The sequence below is a fragment of the Engystomops pustulosus genome, chromosome 3 (genome assembly GCF_040894005.1).
Source record: "Engystomops pustulosus chromosome 3, aEngPut4.maternal, whole genome shotgun sequence".
Taxonomy (NCBI): Eukaryota; Metazoa; Chordata; class Amphibia; order Anura; family Leptodactylidae; genus Engystomops; species Engystomops pustulosus.
The window spans coordinates 153,063,174-153,083,431 of NC_092413.1; the positions used below are offsets into that span (position 1 = coordinate 153,063,174).

Sequence of the window (20,258 nt, forward strand, 5' to 3'; positions counted from 1 at the left end):
TGATCAGAATTTTAATGAATATCTCCACTCAACACATTTGTCAATCTGAAAAGCACATCAAAAAACTTTTTTTTACATTAGTTTTCATATATTTCGCCTAAAGCGTTGTAGATAAAGTTCAGGATAAAAAAATTACTAATGAAATTCCACACACCTAAAGAACGTATAGTAAAGCATTTTCTTTTATGGTCACAAAAAAAAAAATCTTGCTTAGGGCAGATGCATAAAACAGCGATAATTGGCCATGTGCTAACAGGACTAAGTTACATACTTTTAAAGGATTGGTGCCTGCAATGCTTAATATAAAGGTCTGTGAGACAAATCTGTTAAAAAGCAGAGCATGTCCTAGTCAAAGCAATTTTTCATAGATCGCTGATAAATGATAGTTTATGAGGATGTACAGAATGCCAGAATGATGAAAAATCATCCATCAAAACCAGATAATATAGTATGTTTTTCATGACTAAAAGGTGGTTTATTCACCCTCGGGTAGACTAAGAATACCTGCGTAAAATGCACTAACACATTGGAAAAAAATTGTATGTATTGTCGCCTGCCGACAGCATACACCGATTCTGGCTGCAGCAGAAATGGTCCTGCTAATGTAAACTTCTGCTGTTTGTCCCCAGTCAAAAGCTACAATAACATACAGAATGTCCTCCAATTAATTTTCTAGCAACATTATAAAACTGTACTTTCCCTTACTGCCCACCTACAGTAACTACTTTAGTTTGTAATTGGCTGAGTTAGCTGCTCCAACTATTGTCTCTGGTCTAACCAGTGATTGGTTGGCGATACCCAAGAAACACTGGGGCACATTTACTTACCCATCCGGAACAGTTCACAGAAAGTGCATTATCCGACGATCATGCACTCTGCTGCGATTCACTAAGATTGTGCGCCCGATATCCTACATGTGTCGCTTCGCCGCTCAGGTCCGCTGGAGTTCCCCATCTTCTTGCCAGTGCATGTATGTGCTTGATCTTGGGACACAATTTGAAACTTAAATCCTGCGCTCAGTTCGGATCAGTTGGATCGTCCGACGGCACGCCCCCCGATTGAAAGCCAGTACAGCTGTGCCAAAATCTGATAGCGTGTGACACAATCCCCTGTTAAATACCTGTCACAGCCGTGAAAAACCTGAAAACGTCGGAAAATCCGTCCCTTAGTAAATAAGCCCCAATGTGTGGTAAATACCTGGGCGCAGTGGCACTGGAGTGCTGGCAGATCACATCAGCAAAAAGTAAGTATAACTTTACTAAGCCTCTGGAGCCATTTTCACTATAAGTTTTTATTAGCTGGAAAAACATATTTTTATTTTCTAACATTACATTTTAGAGAGGAAGACTAGAGTAAAAATGTACTCAAACCCCAATATAAAGAAAATGAAGACAATCTCAGCTTTACTTCTCTCAATGCCATTGATGGCCTTGGTTTTCTATGTTACATGCTCCTGTATTCCATTTATATTACTTTAATAATATATTTGCATAATTTTAAAGGTTTGTATTAAGCACTTTTTATTTCAAGAAATGTTATGTATAGACTGTGGAGGGAGTACGATCTCCCCCTCTCTCTGTCTCTCTCTGGTTCTCTCCCTCTCTCTCTCATTTTCTCCACTCTCCAGGAAGAGGCAAAAGGGTAACAATCTTCAGGCTCCATAGCTCACCAACCTCAACAGCTTTGAACATGAGACTTCGATTATTTTATAGACAGTAATCTTGGAAATCTCATACATAATTTTAATGACTGTTTTGAATGATGTAGGAGAAATTAAAAAGATTTAGCATAAAAATGGGAAACAGCATTAAACAGATTATGGATAGTGGTCTCTTGGCAAGGAATATGTCCAATCTACATCATATGAGTGCCATGACAGTTGCAAGAATATGAAATAAAGACCGTCCATCCAGCCAATATGTGAACATCCAGGTAAAATATTCATCACATAGTCTAACAGTTATGGCATGCATTGGAAGTGGCTAATATCCTTTGTAATAGTGAGATCACATGACATGCATGCAAGCTACGTGCGTCTGGAATAAGGAACCAAAAAGGCTTGACTTTTACAAAATTTGAAATGGAGTGAGTTGCTGACAAAACGTAGAGTAGCCATTCATAACAGCCAATGATCGGTTCCATTGCAAACAATTTTCTCTGCTCCAGCATCAAAAGTTGGGTTTTCATACACATGTTCTTGTACTTCAACTGTAAGTTCTTTTTGATGAGAGTATTGTGTTTGACCCTGAGGAGGCCATGTTGGGTCGTTACACAATGCTCTTTCTAATACTCTATACTGACTGCTTGATCTGTAGTTGAAACATGACTTTATCAGTAGCCACAGTCTTCTGTTTTCAATAAATCCTTCCTGTAAGATATAATATTGTTACTCACTGCAAACAGTTTGTAGCAAGAGATTGTTTCTTTATATGCACTCATTTGCTAAATATACAATATTCTACTACAGCATGTAGGACAAGGCTGCCACTAGGAGGAGCAAATCGAAGACAGAGTTATACAATTCCTATTGAGCATTCATAACTCTGACTTCCCATTGCTCCCCATTCCCAGCTATCAACTAGATAAATGTTTTCATTCAGCATAAAAAATATATTTACAGTACAAATACAACCATACCTATGTGAACTAACCATATTATTATGTAAACCTGATCGATTTACTAAGTGTCACAAATCACTAACATTCCTCTAAAGTGAACATTAATCAGGAAATGAAAACCATGAGTTGCCTTTGCAAATGCTCTACTTCAGAAAGAAGAAATCTAAAGGCAGTGTATTGACCTTTTTTTAAGCAACAAAGTTATAGAAAAAACTCAAATAATATAAGAACAATATTTATAAATTTGATTAAAAGGAATGATACAACAGCATTACCTCAACTAGATAAGAAACAACGAAAAGCACGCTCAGCATGATAAAAGTATTCCATCTCCAGTAATATGGTGTGCAGACGAGCTGTGCCGGAAAAAAACATGATTCATCATTCAAAACACTAATCACAATTGTTATGGCTACAGAGCAGCTTTTGCTGTGAGACGCGTTTTACATCCAATGGTTGCAGTCTTCATCGAATGATGTAAGTAAATGAGGTCTTGATGTGACTCGAAAGGGGTAATAACCAGAACATGTACCAGCAAAATGAATAACAATAAAATGTATTAAGGCTGCATTCACATAAGCCAGTTGCCATTAGTTATTTTGTTTTTATTTTTCTTCTTCTTTTTTTTTTTAATAGAAAATTTATTATTTGTTTAACTGTTTGCAGTGAGTAACTGCTCGCTCAGTTTTGGCTTGTGATTCTGTGGCTAGTGAACTTAAGTGAGTTGAAAAAAGCAGAGTTTGAAAAAGAGAAGTCCACAGAACTGTAAGTAACCTACATATCTCTTGATTTATATACTTATCACTGTTTTGTTACTAGGATATGGCTAGCAAGATTGGTGGTATGCTCCAGTGCACACTCTGCCGCATGTATACACTGCTGGAGCAGGAGTTCCAGGGTGAATACCGCTGTGACAGATGTGCCCATATTTTTCTACTAGAAGCTCGTGTTAGAGATCTGGAGGAAGATATTGCACGGCTGCGAGCAATTGACAATCTTGAGAGGAGTATGCTGCTCACTGAGCAAGCAATAATCGGGGTAGAAGTGGAGGGTGGAGAGGAAAGCCAGCAGGGCAAGGTGGGTAGCTGGGTTACTATAAATAGAGGGAGTAGGAAGGGGTCAAAGAAAAGGAAGGCCAACTCTGACTCTGAACATCCAAGCAAAATTGCAAAATTGTGCAATGATGTCAGAACGTCAGTGTCAGAAATGGCAGCCCTAGCGGATCCTGCTCTCCCTCACAGCCGGGGGAGCAGACCAGCTAGTAGTAGGGTGGATGGGAGTGCAGGCAAGCCAAGGCAGCTAGTGGTTGTAGGGGACTCTATAATCAGGAAGACGGATAGAATAATTTGTCGCCAAGACCGCCTCAACCGAATGGTTTGCTGTCTCCCTGGTGCCAGGGTTCGGCATGTGGTGGAAAGGGTGGATAAATTACTGGGAGGGGCTGGGGATGACCCAGCTGTCGTGGTCCATGTTGGTACCAATGACAGAATAGATGGTAGGTGGAGGAGCCTGAAGAATAATTTTAAAGAACTAGGTTCAAAGCTTAAGGAAAGGACCTCCAAGGTAGTATTCTCCGGAATCCTACCTGTGCCATGCGCTACACAGAGCAGACAGCGGGAGCTCAGGGAGTTAAATGCATGGCTCAGATCCTGGTGTAGAGCAGAGGGATTTGGGTTCCTAGAGCATTGGGCTGACTTTTCACTGGGGTACAAGCTGTTTTCTGCAGATAACTTGCACCTAAGTGGAAGGGGGGCTGCTGTGCTGGGGGAGAGGATCCTAGCAGGGGTGGCGGAGTATTTAAACTAGGATCGGGGGAGGAGGAAAAGGAAGACACTGAAGGGGTAGACAGGTCAGAGAGGGGGCAGGTTATGTTGGTGGGTGGTGAGGTGGGCGGTGTATGTGGGACCAAGGCGGTGGATAAGGAGATCCACAAGTTGCAGAACGGTGGTGAGGATATATGTGCCAGTAAAATTACTTTAAATCAGATAAATAACTGTGGAAAATTAAATTGTATGTTCACAAATGCCAGAAGTATCACATGCAAAATGGGCGAGCTTGAGGCTCTGATATTAGAGGAACAGTTAGATGTTGTTGGTGTAGTAGAGACATGGCTTGATGCATCGCATGATTGGGGTGTTAATATTCAAGGTTTTACACTCTTTCGGAAAGACAGGGCAAGACAGGAGGGGAGGTGGTGTATGTCTGTATGTCAGAAGAGACTTAAAAGCGATTGTGAATGAGTCAGTGGTCTCAGAAGAGTGTGAGGAGGCTGAAACTTTGTGGGTTGAAATTCAAAGCCAAGAGAGCTTTGAAAAAATTGTTTTGGGTGTAATTTATAGACCCCCTAACAGCTCTGAGGAAATAGAGGGTCACATATATAAACAGATGGAGCGGGCTGCACAGGAGGGGACCGTAGTGATAATGGGAGACTTTAACTTTCCGAATATAAATTGGGGTCAGGGCTCGTCTTCATCTATGAAGGGGAAACATTTTATGAACATTCTTCAGGATAATTTTATGGTGCAGCTTGTAGAAGATCACACAAGAGGTGACGCATTGTTGGACCTTGTGATTTCTAACAATGAGGAGATTGTCCAAAATGTCAGTGTCAGGGAACCCCTTGGGAACAGCGATCATAATATAATTATTTTCCTCTTAAACGTTAAAAAGCAGAAACAGGTGGGAAAATCAAAAACTTTGAATTTTAAGAGGGCCAATTTCCAGAAATTCAGGGCTGCAATACAGGATATAGACTGGGATCAGATACTGTCACATGGTGATACTAATGTTAAATGGGAGAAATTCAAATCTATCCTGGGTTTTTATACTTCTAAATTTATTCCAATAGGTAACAAGTATAGACGGGCTAGATCACATCCCGCGTGGCTTACAGCTACAGTTAAAAGGGCAATTAATGAGAAAAAGAGGGCATTTAAAAAATATAAATCTGATGGGTCACCAGAGGCTTTCAATACTTACAAAAAACTTACCAAAATCTGTAAAAAAGAAATCAAATCAGCCAAAATACAAAATGAAAGACAGGTGGCTAAAGATAGCAAAACAAATCCCAAGAAATTTTTCAAGTATATCAATGCAAAAAAAAATGGGTCAGAACAGGTTGGACCCCTTTATTCTGAAAATGGGGCATCGGTGACTGGAGACCAAGAGAAGGCGGAGTTACTTAATAGGTTTTTTAGCTCCGTTTATACAATAGAAGAGAGAACTTCTGACTTGGGTGGTGCCAGTGCGGGTCATGCACCCTGTAATATACTAGACTGGCTAAATGTAGACATTATCCAATCTAAGCTCAATAAAATCAATGTGTACAAAGCTCCTGGACCAGATGGGTTACACCCCAGAGTTCTTAAAGAACTCAGTTCTGTTATTGCTGTACCACTGTCTAAAATCTTCAGGGATTCCGTAATGTCTGGTGTGGTGCCAAGTGACTGGCGCAAGGCAAATGTGGTGCCAATATATAAAAAGGGCTCTAGAACTTCGCCAGGCAATTACAGACCTGTAAGCTTAACTTCCATTGTGGGGAAAGTATTGGAAGGGTTAGTAAAAGACTATATACTGGAGTATGTGACATCAAATAGAATAATAAGTGATAGCCAGCATGGGTTTACTAAGAATAGAAGTTGTCAAACTAACCTTATCTGCTTCTATGAAGAGGTGAGCAGATGCCTGGATGGAGGAGCAGCTGTGGATATTGTGTTCTTGGACTTTGCAAAGGCATTTGACACTGTTCCTCATAGACGCCTGATGGGTAAAATTAGGGCTATTGGTTTGGCAGAAATCATTTGCAATTGGATTGAAAACTGGCTGAAGGATCGTATCCAGAGAGTTGTGGTCAATGATTCCTATTCGGAATGGTCACCAGTTATGAGTGGTGTACCTCAGGGTTCTGTGCTTGGCCCACTACTATTTAATATATTTATTAATGATATAGAGGTAGGAATTAATAGCACTGTGTCTATTTTTGCAGATGACACCAAACTGTGTAGTGTAATACAGTCTATGGAGGATGTTCATAGGCTGCAGGGTGACTTGGACAAACTGAATGTTTGGTCATCCACTTGGCAAATGAGGTTTAATGTGGATAAATGTAAGGTTATGCACCTGGGGGCCAATAATCCAAAGGCAAAATATGTCCTTGGGGGAGTAAATCTGGGAGAGTGCCTTGTTGAGAAGGACCTGGGGGTACTAGTAGATCATAAATTGAATAACAGCATGCAATGTCAATCAGCTGCCTCTAAAGCTAGTAGGATCTTGTCGTGTATCAAAAGTGGTATGGACTCTCGTGATAGGGATGTAATATTACCCCTGTACAAGGCACTGGTTCGGCCTCACCTGGAATATGCCGTCCAGTTCTGGGCACCGGTCCATAAAAAGGATGCCCTGGAGCTGGAGAGGGTTCAACGTAGAGCCACAAAAATGATAAGGGGTATGGAGGGTCTTAGTTATGAGGATAGATTAATACAACTAGATTTATTTAGTCTGGAAAAGAGACAACTACGAGGGGACATGATTAATTTATTTAAATATATGAATGGTCCATACAAAAAATATGGTGGTAAGTTGTTTCAGATTAAATCAAATCAAAAGACGAGGGGGCACTGTCTCCGTCTGGAGAAAACAAGGTTTAATCACCGGAGGCGACAGGGCTTTTTTACTATGAGAACTGTCACTCTGTGGAATAGCCTGCCTCAGGCGCTGGTCACAGCAGGGACAGCAGAGAGCTTTAAGAAGGGTCTAGATGCCTTTTTACACCTAAATAACATTGATGGTTATGTTATATAGAATTGTTTCCCCTAAATCCCTTCCTCATCCAATCCCTTCCCTTCCTTGGTTGAACTTGATGGACAAGTGTCTTTTTTCAACCGTATAAACTATGAAACTATGAAACTATGAAATACAACATACTTACACGTATGCATAAACAGTGAAAAAATGTCATTAAAGGGGTATTCTCACCTGGGCACTCACATTCAGTTTCATTAATCTGCCATATATAAACATTTCTTCAATTAGATGTTATTAAAAAAATGTTCCTGTGTCAAGATAATTCTCATAAATTTAGCCATGTTGTCCCTTAGAAACGAGATTCCTCGAGTACGGCCACCTCTGCTGGAGGGATTGCACAAAGAAAGTAATTGTATATGAAATGTCTGGGAGTTACTGCAGGTCCCACAGCCGTCCTGTGGTAATGAACGCTGAATCCTGGTGGTCCGGCAGGACTCTATAGCGCATGTCTGGCCACCGCTGCCAGAGTGTGAGGTGGTCGTATCCGAGGAAGGTATCTGGTTTCTAAGGGACAACATGGCTACATTTATGAGAAATTATCTTCACACAGGAACATTTTTTTAATTAAAATCCAATTGAAGAAATGTTTACATATGGCAAATGCATTTAATTAAATGTAAATGCCCTCATGGGAAAACCCCTATAATGCTCATAATAAGCAATGCAATGACCAATGTAGTATACATTTTTATTAAAATATATTTATCTCTACTAATCATCCTGTTTTTATTTTACTTCTAGTTTGCACAATTGATATTATAAACAAAAATTTAAGGATTGAAAGGGGGAAACAAAAAATGTCCATGAGAAACCAAAGTAGAGAAGCCGGTGTAAAATTCTGTTCCTTTATATACACAAGAACCTTGGATTTAGAGTTACCTGGTCTACAAGCATTTTGCAAAACAAGCTTGTATTTTACAAAATTGTAACTTGGTTTGCAAGCTAAATTTCGTAATATAAGCATCATATGAGCCCTTCCACCCTCTGTACTGTACCTCCCCCTCTCACACAACTGTTTAACACTGTATTGGAGAAGTATAAGAAACAAAAGTTCTGGATGTTGTACTACATGTGACCAAATATTTTTGCGGTGTGGAGTGAATCATCTGTACTTAATGATTTCTTATAGGAAAACTTGCTTTGATATACAAGGGATATGGATTATGAGCACAAGTTCTGCTTGTAATCCAAGGTATTCGGTCAATGATTTTCAAAACTTTCTTTGATTTACAATATTTTTGATAATGTGTTAAACCAGTCTCATGACAAATATTTCTCAACCAAACCTCAAATCTGCTTTATGAGAACACATTGTTTGTCTACCATTATCCTTCACTAACATTTAGTTAAAGGGGTTGTCCACTTTCAGCAAATAATTGATATTTGTGTAATAAAAAGTCATACAATTTTCCAATATAATCAATCATATATAATCAATTCCTCATTACTTTAGATCTCTGCTTGCTGTAATTCAACAGGAAGCTTCATTGTTTACTTGTTGTGTATAAAATCCTCTCCATGGACATGCATGTGATAACAAAAGAAGACGTTCCAGCACTTTGGCATATCTTCTTAAAGTAACTGTTGATGTGTTTCAAAGTCCTTAATCGTCGAGTGTGCACCTGTATGACATAACACGACCTTGGACCAGTTTCCGTTCACTGGAAATAAACAATGAAACTTCTTGTTGAATGTCATCAAGCAGAGATCTGGAAAATTGATACAGAAAGTATAATGGAAAATTGTGTATCATTTCATTACACAAACAATGTCAATTAATTGCTGAAGGTGGACAACCCCTTTAAGAATTTTACTTGGCCAGGAAACCTGTTCATTGTATGACATATAAGCAAAAGGTTTAAAAAGGGAGCAACACACAAAGCTATCACTGGGTGGCCTAATACAGACACAAATGCATATTATGTTGTGTTGAAAAACTGGTCATTCAACACATTAATGGGTCTACAGAAGAGTAAAGGTAAGAAAAAACATCCAACATAAAAAGAAAAATAGCGCTCGGCACAATCCAGGTTGTGGCGATGGCGGACGTGGGCCAATCGTGGGGCAATAGTGTTTACTGCAAATAGACTCCGGTGATATTATCCTCTTCAAATAGCACTATTGGTGGTGCTCAGCTAATGTGGTAAATAGTCCAATGGGTATTCAAAGAAGAAAAGATAAGCGGCACTCACCATTACTGTGCAATCGGTATCTTTATTTCGGGTGCAAGTACAGGGAGGAGCGGGACCTGGCGCCGAGTCGTTTCGCGCCTACTGGCGCATCATCAAGCCAATGACATCACTCACCCGCGCCGCGCCACAATTTATGCGCACGCGCCGGTGAGTGTGGCCATAGAAACATTATGCACGCGTCAAGCCAATGACGCCGCTCACCTGCGCCGCGCCAGAAAATCATGCACACGCGCCGACGAGCGTCGCCAAGGGAACGGAACACATGCATCAACAACAAGTGACAAACACGGTGAGTATAAAAACAGAGGTTAACCAAAGTTAAAAACATTACATAGACATATGTCTTCATATTGGCAAATAGCAGAATAGGTAATAAGCATCATATTATATTTAGGCAGAGTATAATTTTATACATGTGTCTTCATTCAGGGAAACAACCGGGTAGATATGTGAACGAGGGGATACTTTGAGGGAGGAGACCTAGTAAGGAGATTTCTTAAAGGAACACGCTATAATCATTTTTTTCGTTCAATCCTAAAATGCCGGTGGCATCGAAGTCAATAATCTGTCTGCTCTCTTCTCTCAGCAGTCTTAAATTCCTATCTCCTCCACAAGAATTAATTTTAATTTGGGTGATCCCTGCGAATCTAAGGATTTCCGGATTGCCATCATGACATTTTTTAACATGTTCAATGAGACGGGGGACACCCGTTTCCTGTGGTAATTGACTTAACGTGTTCCCTAAATCTTACATATAATCTTCGTATGGTCTTTCCGATATAAAACCGTTTGCAAGGGCAAAAGATAATGTAAACAATGTGTGTGGATTTGCATGTAATAAACGAGTTGACTACTCGGGATGTGCCTCCGAATTCTATCAATTTTAATTGGCTGTTGTAAATGCAAAATTTACATGAACCACATTTGTAGTTGCCTTTTGGGATACTATTCTCTAACCAGGTAGATTGTGCAGAGGAAAATCTGCTTTTGACTAGTGCCTGTTTTATTGTCGGGCATCGTCTGAATGCTATCACAGGATGAGTGGAAGTGATGTCATGAAGTTGGGGATCTTGACTTAAAATATTCCAATTTTTTCGAATTAAAAACCAGACTGGGAGAAGAACAATTCACCACATTTATAAAAAAAACTGGAGAAAAAACTGGTATTGACACAAATGGAAGTCAAGGAAAAGAAAAGAGATAAGTTCGTGAGGGATAAGATGCACTTTGAACAAGGCACCATCTTTGAGTGGGGTTCTATCAAAAGATATAACCATAGAAAAGGAGGAAGATATCAAAAAGGAAAACGCCCCAGGAACACAGATTTCTGGACTACCGAGTCAGATTCCAGCGCTTCTGAAGATTCGCAGAAAAATAAAGAACACCCCCAAGTGAAAAAGAGGATAAATCCTCGCCACGTCCGAACGCCATGAACACGTTAGTAACTCCATCAACAGCGACCCCTTTAGGAAGCGTACCAGGAGGGGGAGACGGAGGAAGAAAAACATGGTATCAGAACCGCAAAAGGAAACAAGTCTCTTGGCGTCGAGACAGATAAGTGCATACACTCCCATATGTGATCCCACTAATCACCTAAGACAGGACTGCCTAATAAATACTAACAATATTGACATTTGTCCCGACCGGCCAGAACCAACAGCAGTACTAACTGTATCGGAAATGTTTGTCCCCGATTCGTGTCTACTTGAGCCTGATCCATACATGCCTAATGAGTGTACTAATAATGTTATTAACCTTACTGACCTTACGCTTTCTAATGCATGCCTGTCACTATTGTCTAAGGGTTTGAATTTTGCAATAACTAACACTTTTGTCCCTATTCAATTTGATATTGATTTACAAAAAAGTGTACGAAAACTTAACCTTCACAAATTCTTCCAGGATCGGGGGACTGTCGACCCCATTAGAAAGGGAGGTGAAGTACCGGCTGCGGTGGGTCCCTTGGGGTTTTCTCCCCCAGGGTTACCCACACAGTTGGATATTTCTTTGATTGATTGTCTACTCGAGTTTGAGGATTCCAGTTCTCCACTAGAGGTCTCAGAGGACACCACCTTGAAGGTAGAAATGTTCAAAAAAGGTGTTAAATCCACATTTTGTCCCCCCTTGTCCGCTGGCTCACCCCTCGATATATTCTGCCAACGGGTTAAGGAAGACGTAAGAGCCCTTATATACCCCACCGTCAAAAATAACCTTACCACTTATGAGACTAAAGCCCTACAGTGGCTTAAATCCCTCAAGGGGATTATAATAAAGCAAGCGGACAAGGGGGGCAATGTGGTCATCATGACCAGCGAATATTATAAGTCCGAAGCTCTGAGACAATTGGAGGATTTAGAGACATACACCCCACTTACAAACAACCCTACTGTGAAATATCAGGCGCGTCTACGCACCCTCCTGAGAAAAAATGTGGAGAATGGCATCCTTTCAGAACAAACTGCTAAAAAATTACTACCAGAGTGCCCTAAACATCCAGCATGGTACTTTTTGCCAAAGGTACACAAATCGACGTCGGCCCCTCCTGGACGCCCCATCATAGCCGGGATTGGCTCATTAACAGAGCCATTGTCCCAATACCTCGATTGGCTTCTCCGTCCCCTACTTACTGACATACCCTCGTATTTAAAGGACACCAACTCTTTTTTGAAGGCGATCAGGGACATTCATTGGAATAATACATATACACTAGCATCTATAGATGTAGAGAGCTTATATACCCGCATCCCCCAAGAGTTGGGAGTCCAATGCATTCATGACATACTCACTAATGCTGAAAAAAGTCCACCATATATTGATTTTGTCTGTTCCAGTTTGCAACTTGTTTTGTCCCATAATGCCTTCGTGTTCGACGACAGATGGTTTGTCCAGAGAACTGGCACGGCGATGGGTACCCCCGTCGCCTGCACCTTCGCCAATCTATTTCTGGCGTGCCTTGAACACCGTTGCGTCTTTTCTCTGGACAATCCATTTGTCTCGAACACGAAGGTATTCTTGCATTATGTGGACAATATTTTTATAGTTTGGGAAGGTACCCGCAGCCAATTTTTCAATTTTGTTGAATATTTAAATACTAATAATAAAATGAATATGCGATTTACAGCCGTCTATGGAGAAAAAGAATTGGATTTCTTAGATGTTAAAGTAAAAGAAATAGGAAACGAATTGTGTACCTCAGCATTTAGAAAAACCACAGCCACAAATTCCATGTTACATTTCAATAGTTTCCACCCCATTCACACTAAAACCAGTCTTCCATACAGTCAATTTCTCCGTCTGAGAAGAATCAATAGTACTGACACACAATTTGTCAACCAAGCTAAAGATTTAGCCAAACGTTTGTCAGAGAGAGGTTATCCCAACAGATTGCTTCAAGAAGCATATCATAAAGTCACTTCCCTTTCTCAGGAAGCCCTGTTGGCCGATGGTAGGGGACGGAGAAGCCGAAGTGGTGAAAGGGACAATAAAAAGTTTGCCTTCTCTTTTGAATATAGTCCATGTGAAGGAGCCATTCGCCAAGCCATTCGAAAAAATTGGAATATTTTAAGTCAAGATCCCCAACTTCATGACATCACTTCCACTCATCCTGTGATAGCATTCAGACGATGCCCGACAATAAAACAGGCACTAGTCAAAAGCAGATTTTCCTCTGCACAATCTACCTGGTTAGAGAATAGTATCCCAAAAGGCAACTACAAATGTGGTTCATGTAAATTTTGCATTTACAACAGCCAATTAAAATTGATAGAATTTGGAGGCACATCCCGAGTAGTCAACTCGTTTATTACATGCAAATCCACACACATTGTTTACATTATCTTTTGCCCTTGCAAACGGTTTTATATCGGAAAGACCATACGAAGACTATATGTAAGATTTAGGGAACACGTTAAGTCAATTACCACAGGAAACGGGTGTCCCCGTCTCATTGAACATGTTAAAAAATGTCATGATGGCAATCCGGAAATCCTTAGATTCGCAGGGATCACCCAAATTAAAATTAATTCTTGTGGAGAAGATAGGAATTTAAGACTGCTGAGAGAAGAGAGCAGACAGATTATTGCCTTCGATGCCACCAGCATCTTAGGATTGAACGAAAAAAATGATTATAGCGTGTTCCTTTAAGAAATCTCCTTACTAGGTCTCCTCCCTCAAAGTATCCCCTCGTTCACATATCTACCCGGTTGTTTCCCTGAATGAAAACACATGTATAAAATTATACTCTGCCTCAATATAATATGATGCTTATTACCTATTCTGCTATTTGCCAATATGAAGACATATGTCTATGTAATGTTTTTAACTTTGGTTAACCTCTGTTTTTATACTCACCGTGTTTGTCACTTGTTGTTGATGCATGTGTTCCGTTCCCTTGGCGACGCTCGCCGGCGCGTGCGCATGATTTTCTGGCGCGGCGCAGGTGAGCGGCGTCATTGGCTTGACGCGTGCATATTGTTTCTATGGCGACACTCGCCGGCGCGTGCACATAAATTGTGGCGCGGTGCGGGTGAGTGACGTCATTGGCTTGATGATGCGCCAGTAGGCGCGAAACGACTCGTCGCCAGGTCCCGCTCCTCCCTGTACTTGCACCCGAAATAAAGATACCGATTGCACAGTAATGGTGAGTGCCGCTTATCTTTTCTTCTTTGAATACCCGTAAGAAAAAACATGTTTGGGCTGTGAGTGAGAGGTGCATACAAAAATATGACAATATATTGGGGTGGGTTCTTAATTTTAACCCCTTCCTGCTCCACGGCGGATATATCCGCCACTGAGCTGATGCCTGCTCAGCTCTGTATCCTAGCTGAACCAGCATCGGGATACATGGTGTGCCGGCTGTAACTAATAGCCGACACCCCAGTGTAACACCCGCGGTTGGAGTGGGCTCCGATCGCGGGTGTTTAACCCGTTAAATGCCGCGGTCAGTGCGACTGCGGCATCTAACCTGCTTACCGGGGGTCTTTCTCCCACGATAGGGCCCCCCGCGCTGTCTCAGGGGGCGCCGATCGTTGCTATGGCAGTCCTGGGGTCCGATCAGGGTCCTGCTGCAAGTGCCTGAAAGATGGCGTTGACGACGTCATCTTAAAGGCACAGTGTGAGCCTATGCATAGGCTGACACTACTAATACCCTGCAATACATAAGTATTGCAGAGTATTATCATGAACAAGCAATCAGATGATGTAATTTTCTATATAGATGTGAGGATTCTCTTGATTATACCCAAGTGTATTTGGCCCTTATCTTTTAGATACTTGATATTGGAATGTAGTGTTTTGTCACAATTCCACCTTTGGAAAGACAAAGATAATAAATACACACATTTAGTGGTGGTTTTTACCTCCATATTACGGTAAACTGATTCAATATTTGCAAAATAGATAAACAGATAGGCAGCCAGCTGTGCCATCACCAATATGGTAAAGACATCTAAAAAGCAAAAACATAAAACATTAAAAACATTATTGAACTCATCATATAGTTATCAATTTTTATTACAAGCACAGAAGGATCACTGCATATAAAATAAGTAGTCTCCTTATCCTTTTGGATTTGCTACATGGTTTTAATTTTGTTTTGTCTATGTGATAAATAAAGGTGTACTGAATAGTATTTTTTTGTTGCTTTATTAGGTTCTAACATATTTCTTGCTCTGGGTGTGTGACACCTGAGCATCACTCCAGTCCCTGTCATTCAGTTAGGCTATCAATGCTTCCCAATGAGCTCTGATTTGGAGTGGAGTGAAGTTCTGTTAGTAGACTAGTATAAATCATAAAATTTTCAGATCTCAAGACACTAAAGATTGGAAAAGAGAAGGCCATGACAACTGGAGGGACCTAAGCAGGAAAGGCATGATGTATTTGCAGAACGTTAGTACATACTTACAGTTTGTATAAAATGGCTTTCTGAAAGGTCGCCCCTTACAAAATACGATTTCTACAATAATGAGATTCATTCCACTTATGAACCACATGGTGGTTATCATGGAGTTACCATAACCTGAGAGACCCTCATCCATTGTATTGTTTTGTACACTGTGATTCAATGGAGGACATGCACTGTAAGAGAAACAAAGCCCAATTAAACTGACTTGTGTTTTTTTTTATTAACCCACCAAAGGACTCTTTTTCATGTTTGTGGTTCTGTTTTTTGCTCCCCTTCTTCCAATGTCATTTTTATTTTTCCATTTACAGAGATGAGTGAAGGCTTATTATCTGTGGGACACATTTTACTTTTTAATGGAACCATTAAATATTACATGCACTGTAATGGGACTGAAGTGAAATTGCAAAAAAAACACACATTTGCAGCACGTTATTGTGGGCTTTGTTTTCATAGCTTTCCTTTTGCACTCCAAATGACTCCTCTACTTACCGTATATGCTCGAGTATAAGCCGACCCGAGTATAAGCCGAGGCCCCTAATTTTACCACAAAAACTGGGAAAACCTATTGACTTGAGTATAAGCCGAGGGTGGGAAATGCATTGGTCACAGCCCCCCCCCCCAGTATATAGCCACCAAGCCCCCAGTAGTATATAGACAGCAGCCCCCTGTAGTATATAGCTGTCAGCCAGCCCCCAGTCGTACATAGCCTGCCAGCCGCTGCCCCTTTATGGAGCCGGGTAGTTAATTTTAAAAAATTAAAAATCTAAACTCACCGTGCGGCGCGCAGCTCTGACGTCAGCCGCAGCGCTGACATCACAGTGTGTGCCGGCTGCCGGCACACACCATACGATCGCGGCGGCGGCTGAAGTCAGTGACTCTGACATTGCACTGACCTGGTGCCGCAGCCAGAGGGATCTCATAGAAGACTCGCGCGGCCGCTGAAAAGGTGAGTTTAGATTTTTTTTTTTAGTCTTTTTTTTTAGCTTTTTGACTCGAGTATAAGCCGAGCTAGTGTTTTTCAGCACATTTTTTGTGCTGAAAAACTCGGCTTATGCTCGAGTATATACGGTAATTCTTTTTGTCAGTACAGTCACTACGATACGAAATTTATATAGGTTTTATTATGTTTTAATAGATTTTATAACAATTAAATCTCTTGTAATAAACAAAAAATCGCTGTTTTGCCCATAATTTTTTCGTACCTATGTAAGGTGCAATTTTTTGCTGAACTAGTCGTGTTTTCAATTATCTTGGACCTTTTTATGCAAACATTTATGGATTGAAAAGTGGCTACAAGAAACACAATTTGAACATTTGGAAGCTATTTTTCATTACAGCGTTCATGGAATAAGATCATCATGTTTACATGACGCCGAAACCCTTTTTCGTTTATGCGTTTTCATTTTTCACTCCCCACCTTCAAAAATGTATAACTTTTTATTTTTCCATTTAAAGAGCTGAGTGAGGGCTTGTTTTCTGCATAATAAATTGCACTTTATAGTGATGGTATTCAATATTCCATGTCTTGTAATGGGAAGCAGGAAAAAAATTCCAAATGCTGTGAAATTGGTGAAAAAATGCATTTGAGCAGTTTTCTTCTATGTTTGGATTTTACGGCTTTCACTGTTCACCCCAAATGACATGTCTGCTTTATTCTTTGGGTCTGTGCAATCACGGGGATACCAAATTTGTGTAGGTTATCTAATGTTTTCATACATTTACAAAAATTAATACCTCCTGTACAAAAAAAGAAAATTTTTGTTTTGCCATCTTATTGCGCTAATAACTTTTTCATACTTTGTTGTAGGGAGCTGTGTGTGGTCTCATTTATTGCGACTTTTGATGACATTTTCAATGCTTCTATGTTTAGGACTGTAGAACCCTTTGATCACTTTTTATTAAACTTTTTATATTTTTCAAAATTGCTAAAAAGTGGCATTTTTGACTTTGGGTGCTATTTTCCATTATTGGTTTAAAGCAGTGAAAACCATTATTATATTCTGATAGATGGAGCATTTTCGCTTGTGCTGATACCTTATGGGGCAGATTTATCAAGCTGTCTGAAAGTCAGAATATTTCTAGTTGCCTCTATAAAAACAAAGATACCTGCGCTGGCTAAGAGGTTTTAACTGTAAGATAAGAGAGTCGCTATACCACTATTGTTCATACAATGACTTATACTGTACATTATTGTGCACAATGCACTAACCTGTATACGGCACTCCTCCTATATGGGAAGTTTAGCTCCTTCCGTTGAAGAGGTTCGAGTCCCGAAGGTCCCGTAAGTCTTGTGTAGAACAATACCCTTTCCGTGAGGTTTCTTTCACGTTTGCATAGCGTTTTTAATCCAAGTAGTAATCCATGAGGTGCAGATCAGCACAGAAGCCCCGGCCGGTGGCTTCGCTGGATCTGACTAACAGACGGTGACGTCACCCTAGGTACCTCTGTTAGTCAGATCCAGCGAAGCCACCGGCCGAGGCTTCTGTGCTGATCTGCACCTCGTGGATTACTACTTGGATTAAAAACGCTATACAAACGTGAAAGAAACCTTTCGGAAAGGGTATTGTTCTACACAAGACTTACGGGACCTACGGGACTCGAACCTCATCAACGGAAGGAACTAAACTTCCCATATAGGAGGAGTGCCATATACAGGTTAGTGCACTGTGTACACTAATGTATAAGTCATTGTATGAACAATAGTGGTATAGCTACTCTCTAATCTTACAGTTAAAACCTCTTAGCCAGCGCAGGTATCTTTGTTTTTATAGAAGTAGCTATTTGTAGCAGTGGAGAGGTATACTGTTTTTACCTGCGAAGGCTTTTTTTGCTTATTAAAAGCATCCTATCGAACCTATCTACAGTCCTGCGCCAGTGTATACCAGATATACTTTTATTTCTAGTTGCCCTTGGCAACCAATCACAGCTCAGCTTTCATTTTACCAGTGCTCATGAATATTTTAAAGGGGTGCTGTGATTGGTTGCCATGGGTAACTAGAAATATTCTAACTTTCAGACAGTTTGATAAATCTGCCCCAATGTGTTTATAATTTTTACTGTTTATTAATATTTATATAAGTTCTAGGGAAAGGGTGGTGACTAGAATTTTTAGGGGTTTTTTTATATAATTTTTTTTAACTTTTTAAATTTTCTTTAACTATTTTTAGACCCCCCTAGGGTACTTTAACCCTAGATTGTCTAATTGATCCTACCATATACTGCCATACCACAGTATAGCAGTATATAGGGATATTCCTTGTCATTCATTACAATAAGCAAAATGCACATTGTAATGAATGAGTTAAAACAAGACAGCCTCAGGTTTTTATAAAACCCGAAGCAGTCATGGCGACCAATCGCAGCCCCCTGATGATGTCACGGGGAGAAGCGATCCTCACCAAGATGGAGGCACCCATGTGGCACCAATTTTTTTAAGCCGCCGGCAAAGCTGTTAGCACCCGCGGTCTGTGCTAGCACCGATTATTACCAATAAGCCTTTGCTGCAATATATGCAATCAGTCCTTTAACCCGCAGCTACTACATCACATGTCTGTAAGGGGTTAAGTGGCCCAGTTAGGTTCGACCATAGCACTTAACAGGTGAACTGTGATGATTAGGGAAATTAAAGGCAGGAGTCAGCTGTGTAATACCGGTATAGAGATATCTCAGCCACTATGTTGTCAAGTTGATTAACACCTTTATGATCATGTACCTTTTATGTACCAACATCCAGAAAATAAACTTTGAAGTGAGATCTATGTATAAAGTCATGGTGGTTGCAATTTTAGCACTGAAGTCAATCTTATCTCATCTATATAGCCTCGCATTTATTGTAGTTGACAGGGAGCACCAGATTGCTGTAGAGACAGTTAGTAATGTCCCTGTCCCTAAAACCATCAATTACAGTTAAAGGACACCTGTCATCAGGTCTGTGTCACTAGTCCTGTCACCTCTTCCTGTTGGAGCAGCTCACAAGGATCCATCCCAGCCTTTATCTAGTTATTTCATACATTATTCATTGTAAAATCATCTATTCTTTATCATATAAATGAGGCTGGTCACATGGTCAGAGGCAGTGATGTCACCCCTGTTACCCCTCCCCTCTCCTCCCCCTGCTCATGTCTGTGTGTAATGTATAGTAAAGCATGGCTAGTGTGTGTGCTGCATCTGCTGACATGCTGCATCCTCCTAATATACAGGTGAGAGACACAGACATCAGCTACACATGAATCTGACATATTCTGCTGTAACATGGCTGCCTGGAGCTGCTGTATCTCTCCTAAACACACACACATGCACACACAGGCTGCAGGGGGCATGGCCACCAGCACCAGGAAGCACATCATTATACAGCCTCACATCATTATACGGGCTGTCAGTCAAGCACTGGGGGTGTGGCTGTGCCTCCCACTCATGAATAGAGTGGACAGCTTGAATATGCTAATGCTTCATTGGACATTTCACAGGTCATTTGCATACAGCTTTAGGACCTCATTGCTTAGGTTTACAGGCCTGTAGAGGGACAATGAAGGGATAGAGGCAATGCTCTCTAATGGCAGTTTATGAAAATATATTTAGTTTAGGGGGGTTATTTTGCATGACGGGTTCTCTTTAAGGGTAAGCTGGAAGAGCTTGACTTCAGAGTTAAACTCTCTTTCTCCTTGACGTTATACAATCAAATTACATCTCACTTTTCTGGACAATGCAACCGCGCTGGGACATTACATAGACATGATCCGGAG

General features: G+C 40.6%; 1 protein-coding gene across 4 annotated transcripts in view; it reads right to left on the reverse strand.

Moving 5' to 3' along the window:
• Positions 1 to 30: 30 nt before the first annotated feature.
• LOC140122118 (probable cation-transporting ATPase 13A4) overlaps positions 31 to 20,258 on the reverse strand; it is a 103,191-nt gene continuing 82,963 nt past the window's right edge. For 3 of the 4 annotated variants that reach the window (XM_072142602.1, XM_072142604.1, XM_072142605.1), the window contains 5 exons: positions 15,517 to 15,689; positions 14,972 to 15,060; positions 6,271 to 6,378; positions 2,895 to 2,975; positions 31 to 2,368 (listed from right to left, as the gene is read on the reverse strand). In XM_072142602.1, the coding sequence (XP_071998703.1) occupies positions 2,117 to 2,368; positions 2,895 to 2,975; positions 6,271 to 6,378; positions 14,972 to 15,060; positions 15,517 to 15,689 (703 nt within the window). In that variant the 3' untranslated portion in view covers positions 31 to 2,116. The remainder of the gene's footprint in view (positions 2,369 to 2,894; positions 2,976 to 6,270; positions 6,379 to 14,971; positions 15,061 to 15,516; positions 15,690 to 20,258) is intronic. The other variant, XM_072142603.1, reaches the window with a different exon arrangement.